The sequence below is a fragment of the Pinus tabuliformis genome, chromosome 2_1, assembly GCF_031772625.1.
Source record: "Pinus tabuliformis cultivar Carrire ecotype Pingquan chromosome 2_1, CPIR1, whole genome shotgun sequence".
NCBI lineage: Eukaryota > Viridiplantae > Streptophyta > Pinopsida > Pinales > Pinaceae > Pinus > Pinus tabuliformis.
Window position 1 is genome coordinate 391,236,643 of NC_142299.1, and position 10,689 is coordinate 391,247,331.

At 40.9% G+C, this 10,689-nt stretch overlaps 1 protein-coding gene across 1 annotated transcript; it reads right to left on the reverse strand.

The window, feature by feature from the left end:
- Positions 1–3,174: 3,174 nt before the first annotated feature.
- On the reverse strand, positions 3,175–7,362 carry LOC149200507 (uncharacterized). Its single transcript, XM_089400964.1, has one exon. The coding sequence runs from the start codon at positions 7,360–7,362 to the stop codon at positions 3,175–3,177; it is 4,188 nt and encodes a 1,395-aa protein (XP_089257090.1).
- Between the last annotated feature and the right edge of the window lie 3,327 nt (positions 7,363–10,689).

Consider the following 10,689-nt stretch of genomic DNA (forward strand, 5'->3'; position numbering starts at 1 on the left):
AGCGAAATCCCCCCTATGTGGGGGTTTAGGGGTAGTGACCCTAAGAAAAGATTTGCAACAATTCTTTGCATTTGTTTTTAATAGTTTTCAATACATTGTTTTTGCTTTCAGTGGGTTTGTGGTACATGGTGGCTTTGCTCATGTTTAGTTCCAGTTAAGGAGCTACAATTGTATTGCAATCCATGGTAAATGGCTTGGAAATTTGTGGATGTCGTGGGATATCTATATTGTATTGTAATACTATAAAGAAGAATGTATTGAAAAAAATTGTTGGTTTTCCTGATTTTGAGTTTCCAACATAAAATCTCTATGTTAATGAGTTTGTTTACCATTGCATTTTTATGTTTTACTAAGAATTTGTTTGTAACAATTAATTGTATAGAGTTAAAACCTACAAAAAGTATGTGTTGGTGTACCAGGGATGCCCAAAGCCCCTTATTTCATCTTACCATGTTAGCTATCACCATTGTTTGAGTGAAGAGGAATGAACATTTCCCATATTCAAGCACTATAGAAGGAAGTGATTTCAATTATATTGATGTAGAGAGGCTTATGCATAAGCACCTTGAGATGATCAATGGCCTTTTAAAAAGTAAGAGACAAACAACTATCATACGATCACACCTATGTTTAGTTTCCAAGTTTCCAAGCTCTAAGAAACCGAAAGAAGCCCGCTCTTTTGTTGTGGTTAGGTTCAAATACATGTTTATTAGTCTTATTCACACCTCTATAAACACAAATTTATGTACAAAGTTAGGTGAGGAACTTTTATAACAATGGTATTATGAGGATTACATCCAAGAAAGGGATGTCGAAGGAAGTCATGGAGCTTTTAAAAAATATACAATAACATGGTATTCTTATGGATTCCATATTTCATGTTTATATTCTATAGCTTTATATGAATTTGAAAGGACTAGCAGAGGAGGAGTGTGCTCAATCACATGATCAGAAGTGAGTTGATATCCAAAGTTACTAATAAAATCATTGAAATGTACAAGCAAGGTGTGCATGCAAGAAGAATAGCAAATGTTTAACAAGATTTTCAAGCAAGATTTTGCTTCTAGGAACTATTTAATTGTTGAGTTTTCCTGCAAGGCACTTTATAAAGGAGGTGATTCAATTGTTTAATTATACAACAAAGTGACTCCCATAACTTAAGAGTTGATCATAATCATAATTTTGTTAATATATATATATATATATATATATATATATATATATATAATCGATTTAAAATTATAACATAAGTTCATTTGTTTATTTTTATTACAAGCATTAAATTTATAGAAGAGATGATTAACAAAATGATAAGAAATAATTTTATCAACAATTATTAGTTGAAAAATAATGATATAAAGGATATTCTAAATTTTGAAAAGAAAAATATTGTTTATAATTTTAACTTGTATATTATGTTTAAAGACATGCAACGCATTTAAAGAAGAATATGCATCTTGATTGGTGTGAGCTCAATCCTCTCATGAATTAACTTGTAAATTAATATATTACCTTTATTTAATTTTCTCAAATGAATTGATTTAAATAAATATTATTAAAAAAATAATTAACCATATGAATTAATTTTAACAATTTTTATTCAAAAGAATGAATTTAAAAATATATTAGTTATTTGATTGAAAATGTGATTTCTTTAATTAAATTCACAAATTTATTCACCATAAACAAATTTTAAATTTAAACTTTCAACCTATCACAAAAACAAATCCTTTTTTATTTATTTAAGCTACTCAATTTTATTGCATGGATAAACCATTGCTTTTTTTAATGTTTCATTTTAATCCAAAAAGTTAAAGCTAAAGCTACCTATAATATTTTATTTATTTATTTATTTATTTTTTTCTGAATACGACTAATTCTATTATCATACAAAATAGAGATACATATAGAGTACAGTGGGCAAGGCTATGGAGATTTACCTATCAGCCTTCTTCTTGCCCTGATTACAGTTCCAAAATTGAGCAAAATCAAAAATTGGAATTTGATACTCGGCCACTGAAGACACATAGACTCTGAACAGACACCAGGACCATGGACTGACCCAGACAAAGACAGACAGACACATGAACAATTACATCCGACACATTGACATAGATGCCGATGCCACTTGGCAGAATCATAAACAGAAAACCCAAGAAATGCAGCTGAGGTTACCGGGAGCGAGCTCATTCTTCATCGGTGGTATAGGGCACCTCTTCTACTCGGCACCCGAAACGGAGAGAATCATCAGAGTCTGAGAGAGGGATGACCGCGCCAGAGGTCCCTCCCTGTGCTGGCCTACTTGGACCAGCAAGCGCTGAAGGACCGGCAGCAGGGACGCAATCCTTAGCTGGGCACGCGAGGTCAATTCCGAACTCTCGTCCAGGGGCCAGACGACTAGTTCCTGCCCCAACCGGAAGGCACGCGATGGGGGATTCCTCTCTACTGTAGCGTTGCCAATCCGGTGAAGGCTCTGCCCCTCGCACAGGATGGCTTGCTGCAATAATTGTCTCTGCCTCCGCGCTTTGAGAGACTCCAGGCTCAATCATAATGGAAATTACCAGAGTAGAATTGGCTTGAGGGCAAGGGAGCCTATACCTGAGCGTGGGATGCTCCGTCTGACCCTCCTCTGATCGAGTGCTTCTACCAGCACGTCCGCCACCTTCCTCATTGCTTCCTTGGAACCTCTGAGGCACTGACGTGACTTCAATGGAGGAGGAAGGCGAATTGTGGCCTTGCCGCTGCGTGGAGGCCCTGCCTCTGGTTCCCCCTCGCCTGCTGCACATGCGCGGCCTCTCCCTCTGCATTTCTGGCTTTTCCAATTGCACCCTCACGCAGGCACCCGGAGCTTCTTCAGCGCTTAGGACAAACACAATCTCAGCGCAGTTGCAGGGCGTGCTCGTCCCTTGCCCTGAAACCGGCAGAATGCACTTCTCCTCTTTCTCCTCTGAACGCAGCAGGGCATCAACGTAATGCCATCCCATATTCCTCTGCGGAACAAACCCTTTCCCGTTAAATTGCTCCATTGCACCGTTAGCCAAGCAACTCGCGCGAGCTGAGAAGACAGGCATTAATGCCTTCGACCGTCGGACTGCATGCGGGTTGATATCCCGCCTCACCTGGTACCTCCTGTCGTCACGGGCCTGCCACCTGCCCACGTGACCGCTAACGCCATCAACACGTCGTTCCTGCACCCGCATCCGGGAGGGTGAGATCCTTCTGCGCCAGGGAAATGCAGTCATTTTTAAGCTTGTCATCTTCTGATGTATCCAGAGATCCTGCGAAATATAGAATGCACTGAGATGCTCCTTGGTTGGCAAGTCTATCTGCCACTTTGTTCGCTGTTCTTCTTACGTGCTTGAAGGTTATACTTTGGGGATTTTGTAGCTTTTCCTCCAATGATTCCAGTCTGCTTAGTAGCCTCCAGCTCGTGGCCACCTTGACAGCTGGCGTGCCTGCCTGAATTCTTTGAGCGGCATTGATAAGAATTAAGGAATCTCCCTCCACTTCCAATGGGAAGTAGCTATTTTGTTCTGCAAGGCATATGCCCCTCCATAATCCTTCTAATTCAGCTACATTGTTGGTGTCTTTGCCAAGTGAGCCATAGAAGATCTGCATTATTGCCCCTGTATGATTTCTGAAAATTCCTCCATAGCCCGCGTGCCCTGGATTACCTTTGGCTGCTCCATCAAAGTTTAACTTGTAGGTGGCATTTGCTGGAGGGGACCAGCTGGTAGGAGAGGCGATGCTGTTGGAGGTTCGGGTGCTTTCCTTCGTTATTGCTGAGAGGTTCATATTCCATGCCTTCAGAATCCTGCGTTCCATTGGAGAGTCTGGCATATCTGCATCTGACCAGGTTTTGATGGCAAGAGTTTCTTGCAGGTGTTTGTTTAAGATCAGCCATAAGGCATCGATGGACCGGGAGGAATTGTTAAAAATTCTATGATTTCTTTCCTTCCAAAGAGTCCAATATATGAATCCTGGTAAGAGGCTCCACAAAGAGTTAAGAAGCTGACTCTTGAAGGGGTTTTTGGGCCAATTTCTTAAATTCTCGGTTATATCTTCTGTCCTGGCTGCTGATCTCATATTGCAAGTTTCAACTTTCCTCCATATTTGCGCTGCTAGCTGACATGTTTCCATGAGATGACCGATTGTCTCAGAGTGAAGGTTGCAATTTGGGCACCTTGATGGCCCTACGAATCCGCGCTTTACCAGTTTGTCCCAAGTGAGTATTCTTCTTTTGCTGAGAAGCCATAGGAAGGTAGAGATTTTGGGCCATAGTCCTGGCTGCCAGACCTTTTCCCATATGTGGTCCTTATCGATCTGGTTGTCGGTGTATCTGAGCTGGTGTGCCTCTTTGGTGGTGAAAGTTCCTTTAGGCTTATGGCCCCATCTAAGTCGATCTTGTTGAGTGGAGTATCGAATTCTTCTGTATGATAATTCTTGATCTATGTCCACATATGTTTCTCCTAGCCAATCTCTCTGCCAGAGACTGGCCTGCTTCCAGGTTCTGAAATCGTGACTTGTGGATTGTTGCCAGAATTGATGGACATGAGTGAGGTGTGCTTGCTGCATCTGCGCTTGCCAGAGAGGCTTTTGAAATACTGTAGCCAGCCTGGGGAGCTGCTGCCAAGAGTCCTCCCAGAATCTTGCCGTGTTGCCGGAGTGTATTTCCCAGAAACTATGTTCTTGAATGAACTTACTGTGGGGTTTGGCTGCGTTCCATATAGGTGATCCTTGAGTAGTGGAGTTGATTCTGATTAAATCATTCCATTGACTGCCTGGTGCATATTTGGCCTGCCATAGTTTGGCCCATGGTGAGTTAGGCTTGGTGATCCAGTTCCACCACATTCGAGCTCCCATAGTATTGTTGCTTTGTATAGGATCTCGCAGACCTAGGCCACCTTCCGACTTGGGTTTACAGACGTCCTGCCAATTTACAAGCGCCCATTTCCTATTCAAGCCAGATGACCCCCAAAGGAAGTTACGCTGAAGATTGCGAATGGTTTTTAGAACCCATTTTGGGGCGGCCAAGAGTGAAAAGAGGTACAAAGGCATGGCTTGAAGGACCGATTTGATCAGAACAAGCCTGCTGGCAATGTTGAGAGCCCGGAAAGTCCAAAGAGAGAGTTTGGATTCAAGCTTATCTAGAAGAGTCTGCCAGGAGGAATGCTTTATAGCCGCAGCGGCCAGGGGAGCCCCTAAGTAGGTCGACGGAAGCTTGGAGATAGTGAATCCCATTATTCTGGCTATGTTCCTTTGAGTGGAGGGGGGAGTGTTAAAGAAGTAGAGCTGGGATTTCGAGGCATTGATGGAGGTACCTGAAGCTTTGGAGAAAATGGAAAGCAGGGATTTAAAGACAGAGGCTTCTTGCGAGGATGGGTGTCCAAAGAGCATGGTGTCGTCAACAAACTGCTGGTGGGATTGAGGGGGAAGGCCATGAACAGAGATGCCTTTGAGCATTTGGGAGGAGACAGCTGCCTTTAGCAATCTACCCAGCCCCTCGGCCATAAGGACAAAGAGGAAAGGTGACAGAGGGTCCCCTTGTCTTATGCCCCTAGATGGCCGAAAGGGAGAGGAAGGAGAACCATTTAACAGAACTGAAAAGCTCGGAGAGGAGATCAAATTGATAATCCATCTTGTCCAAGTGTGACTGAAGCCAAAAGCTAAAAGCATTTTTTGTATGTAGTTCCAACTGAGCTTGTCAAATGCTTTAGATAAATCTAGTTTTAGAAGCATACCTGGCTTTTTTAGAATCTTGAGAGAGTGAATCACCTCATTTGATAAGATGATGCCATCCATGATCTGCCGCCCTTCAACATAACCTGTTTGTTCCGGCGAAATGAGTAAGTGCAGGAGAGGTTTGAGCTGATTTGCAATGACCTTGGTGATGAGTTTGTATATTACATTGCATAGAGCGATGGGTCTGTAGTTTTCAGGCTTACTTGGTTCAGCACACTTGGGGACTAATGCTATAAAGGTGGTGTTGAGGGCCGGGAGAATCCAATGCATGCTTCTTGATTCTTCCACCAGTTCCCAGACCTCTTCCTTGATTAGCTCCCAAAATTCATGGTAGAAATTGGCTGTAAAGCCGTCTGGCCCAGGGGCTTTGCCGTCCTTGAGCTGGTTCATGGCCTCTTCAATTTCTTTTAGAGATGTGGGCTGTAGCAATTTGTTGTTGTGCTCTTCTGTTATTATTCGAGGAATATGCTGAGTGATGGCCCTAATTTCCGCGTCCCTGTTTCCTGCCGGCTCTTTAAGGATGTCTTGAAAGTAGTTTGTAAATTCCTTTTCCATGTCTTCGTGGGCTTCGACTCGCTCTCCTTGTTGGTTGTTGATGAAGGTGATGTTGTTGTGCATACGCCTTTGGAGAGATGTCCTGTGAAAAAATTTGGTGTTCTTTTCTCCTTTTAGCCAGTTGATTCGCGATTTTTGTCGCCAGAGAATTTCTTCTTGTTTCCTCCGTTCTTCTATTTGATGCCAGAGGATTTGCTCTTGTTGGGACTGTTCCTCTGTTCGGCCTTCTTTAATGATATCTTGCTGTAGTGCTTCCATTTGCTTTTCCAACTTTTGTCGATTTTCCTGTATGTTGCCAAATTGTGTTCTATTCCAATTTTTGAGGACTTGTTTTAAATTTTTTAACTTTTGTTGGAATTGATACATTTTGGCTCCTTCTGGTGGCCTGTAGGACTTCCATGCTTCTTCTACTATTTGCTTGAATTTTGGGTTTGTAAACCAGAAGGCTTCAAATCGGAAAGGCCTATTGCATCGTGTACCAGGCCGAGACCATTGGAGCATTATGGGCCAGTGGTCCGATCCTCCGTGGGGCAAGATGGATGCATTGAAGTCTCCTCCTAGATGGATTGCATTATCTGAGAGGAGGAACCTGTCTAGCCTGGAAGCAATATGATTGGTGCCACTGCGCTTGTTAGTCCAAGTGAAGATCCCATTAGTGGTTGGAATGTCCATTAGGTGGTTGTCCTGAATAAAATCTCTGAGTCCTTTGCTATCATTTTCTAACCTTGTTCTACCACCTGTCTTCTCCTCCAGCGATTGTATAATGTTGTAGTCTCCTCCACTGATCCAGAGCGGGAACTGTCTGTGCTCATTTAGAATGGAGATCGTTTCCAACGGATCCAATTTCTGCTGTATGTTTTGCGGAAAGTATACATTTGAAAGGTGCCCGTGGATATTTGTTCCTATTAGATGAAAGGATGCTTGAATGAGGAAACGGGTGGCATGGAAGTCATAAAGAGTAAGGATCTGTGGATTCCATAGCATGGCGAGTCCACCCGAAGCCCCTGAGGCATCTACTGACATTGATCTGCTGCCTGCCCAAATCTTATTTCGAGCTTTCTCCATAGCGGTTGTGCTGCTTTTGGTTTCTTGAAGAAAAACTAGGGAAGGTTTTTCTTGTTGTATCAAGCTCTTGATCATCCTGAGTTTTGAGGGGCTGTTGAGTCCTCTCACATTCCAGGAGATGAGCTTCATGGTAACTGGGATGTCGGTTTGTAGTACTTGGTCAACTTAGGGAATCTCCCTGATTCCATAAGTAATTCTCCCACTGCGATGGTTCGCTGTAGATCAGTTTTGCGTCCCCTCTTCTTGGTTTCTTTGAGGTTCTTTTTTCCATCCCATGGACTTCCTCCCTGTATGCCTAGATTTTTGTTGTGCTGTACCTTGGCTAGGACTCCTTCTAGCCGATCTATTTGCCAGGGAGGAATGGTATTGTATTCTTTTTGCTTGCAGGTTGTTTCAAGTTTTAGGATATCAATACCTTCTAGGATAATGTTCTCCGGATCTTGTTCCATGTTGCTAGGGGCATTTTGCTCATCCTCCTCTGTGGTGTCCTGTAAGCTTAGCGCTAAAGCTGCGTCTAAATCCATGGCAGAGGCTTGTTGTTTGGAGTCTAAAACTGATTTCCCTTTGCCGGCAGATGGGGCGCTGGGATCTGGAGCTACCTTTGAGATGTCTTCAAAAGGTGGGAGAGGAGATTGAAAAGAGCCAAGATTAACTGAATGCTTGTGGGCTGGGGGATTGAAGGATGAAGAGGGCTGAGAAACAGATTCCAAAGGCTCCACACTAGGAGGGTCTTGGGTAGCCAGAGGAGAAAATTTGTTCCTAGAGTCTAATCTGGTTGTGATTTCTGGGGCTGCCTAACTTTTCTTGGTATGCCTGCGGCGGTTGGGGATTTTGGTAAAGCCTTCCGAATCGGTCAGGGTTTCAGTGGGAAAGGCTTTGGATTGCTGATTAAGAGGGCAGTCCCTGAAAAGGTGCCCATGCACATGGCATTTGCGGCAACGAAAAGGGATGTGTTCATAATCAAGAGTTTGGATCCATTCAAAATCATCGTGAAAGAGACTTACCGAGTCTGCCAGAGTCTTGGTGAGGTGCATCTTAACGCAGATCCGAGCATAGGATGTGTATTTGCGCGTTTTTGTTTCCTCTGCGACTTTGATGAAGGTCCCCAATCTGCTGCCAATGTCTGCAAGCGTTTCTTCCTTCTAGTATTCCACTGGGAGGGAGTACATTCTGATCCATACAGGAGCCCAGCTGAAATCTTCTTTATCAGGGTTGAATCGTGGCTTCCATTCTGTGAGGTACAGTCCTGATGAGTTGAAGAAGTATGGGCCACCCTCGAATATCCTAGATTTGTCCTCTACACAGTTAAATATGGCTGTGAAGAAGCCTTTTGGACACAGTTGCAGTGTAACTTGTCCCTTGGGTTTCCACTTTGATGCGATCCAACCATGCAAGGCTTTTTCTGTCGGCCAAAAGCCCAGAAATTTTCCGATCAAGGCGTGATCCTGCATGTACTGGATTTCTCCATTGATTCGATGACTGGGCAGTTCTATCTTGATGCGTTCTGCCGCCTTCGGAATGCAGGTAGCCGAAGTCGTCTTTGGCTGTGACGAAGAGGCGTTTTGGCGCTTTTCAGTTTCTGAGTCTGTAGCTGCAGGCTGATCTGCATGGATCTCGTTGTCATTGGTCCTCTGTCCTTCTTGCTATGTTTCGGGAGTATTGCCAGGAGGGGTCAGAGGGATTTTGTTCTGCTTCTCGCCGGCGGTTGGGGTATTCAAAGGAAGGGGGGGCAGAGCCCGCCCCTCCTGCTGGCTGTGCCATGAAAGGCCTTCAGCAGTGGACTGGCAGCGCAGCGTGATCCGTCAGGTACGAGTAGGGTTGCAGGGTTCGGTTAATGGCTACAGGTGCGCAGGCATCCGTAGTAGGTCAGAGCTCCCATCCAGATGATAATCAAAGCTACCTATAATATTGGTATCCATTTTTATAAAATTTTGTTTGTGAAACCCAATTTAGTTGATTAATGTTATTTATTAAATTTCCTTACTCAAAATTTGTTATATATTTCCATAAATTATATATATTCATGGTGTCCAAGTTTGATTTATGATCATTGTCGATTAACATTTTTCATATTTGATTTAAGTTTTGGTATCAAATTGCATTCAGTGCATATCAAAGTTAAATTTGATTTACTTTCGTAGCATCTTATCTTTATTAAAAGCGAAATTAGATTAACCAATTTTGTAAATTAAAATATAAATACTTTATATTTGGTTTTAATAGTGATATAAATTTTCATTAAATTCTATGTTTATCGGAGTTAAATTTAATTGAAGAATTGTGCTTCATGATATGTAGCACATCCTCAACCAATCCTCAACCAATTTGCACATCGTGGCTAGAGCCTTCTTATTTTTGGAAAGAATTGACGGAATTTTTTTTGGCCTTTACATGAATAGGAATTGATTAATTAACATTAATTAATATGAATGGGAATTGATTAATTAATTGTGTTAAAGTGTTTTATTTTGATTCAAAGAAGTACAGTTATTTTATAATTTTAGTATTTATTTTTATAAATAAAATTTTTATTTATGAATAAAATTTGATTGTTTATTGTTGTTTATTAAATTTTTTTAATTCAAAATTTAGTATCGATTTTCATAAATTTATATTTAAAGATCTAAATTTGTTTTATTAATATTGTTGATTAATATTTTTCATATTTAGTTGAAGTTATGGTATCAAATTATATAGCATTCAATGTATATAACAATGTATATAACAGTGAAATTTAATTGAATTTCATAGCATCTTATTTTTATCAAAACTAAATTGGATTAATTAATTTTATAAATTAAAATATTTTACATTTAGTTATAATTGTGGTATAGATTAATTAAAAAGTTATTGTTTGTTAATTTAATTGTCTTAAATCGTTACATGAATTATCAACAGGATAAGTGGACTGACGAAGTGTAAGTGCACTATATGTGCCAGAAGCCTTTAATTATTCAAATTGAAATGTATATGATTGAATTCATTATTGAGATTAATTCTATGAAAGATTAACATACTCTTATGAAAAGGATATCAGAATAAAAGTAAAAAAGAAAACGATTAAACTATTTGTCTAGAAAATCAACCTCACACTAAAAAATAAACTTAATTCTTGAAACTTTTCAAACTCTATTGCATGTCTATCATTCTGTTTTATAAGGAAACTTGAATCTACACAACGCACTCTTGCATTAATAAATTAAAGCCTTGCTTGAAAAGAATCACACTCTCTTAAATTTATAAATCAACCATGAATGCAAACTATAAATAAAACTCTGTTTTACAAAACTGAATCCTAATTTAAGTACATAATTCTATCAATTATCA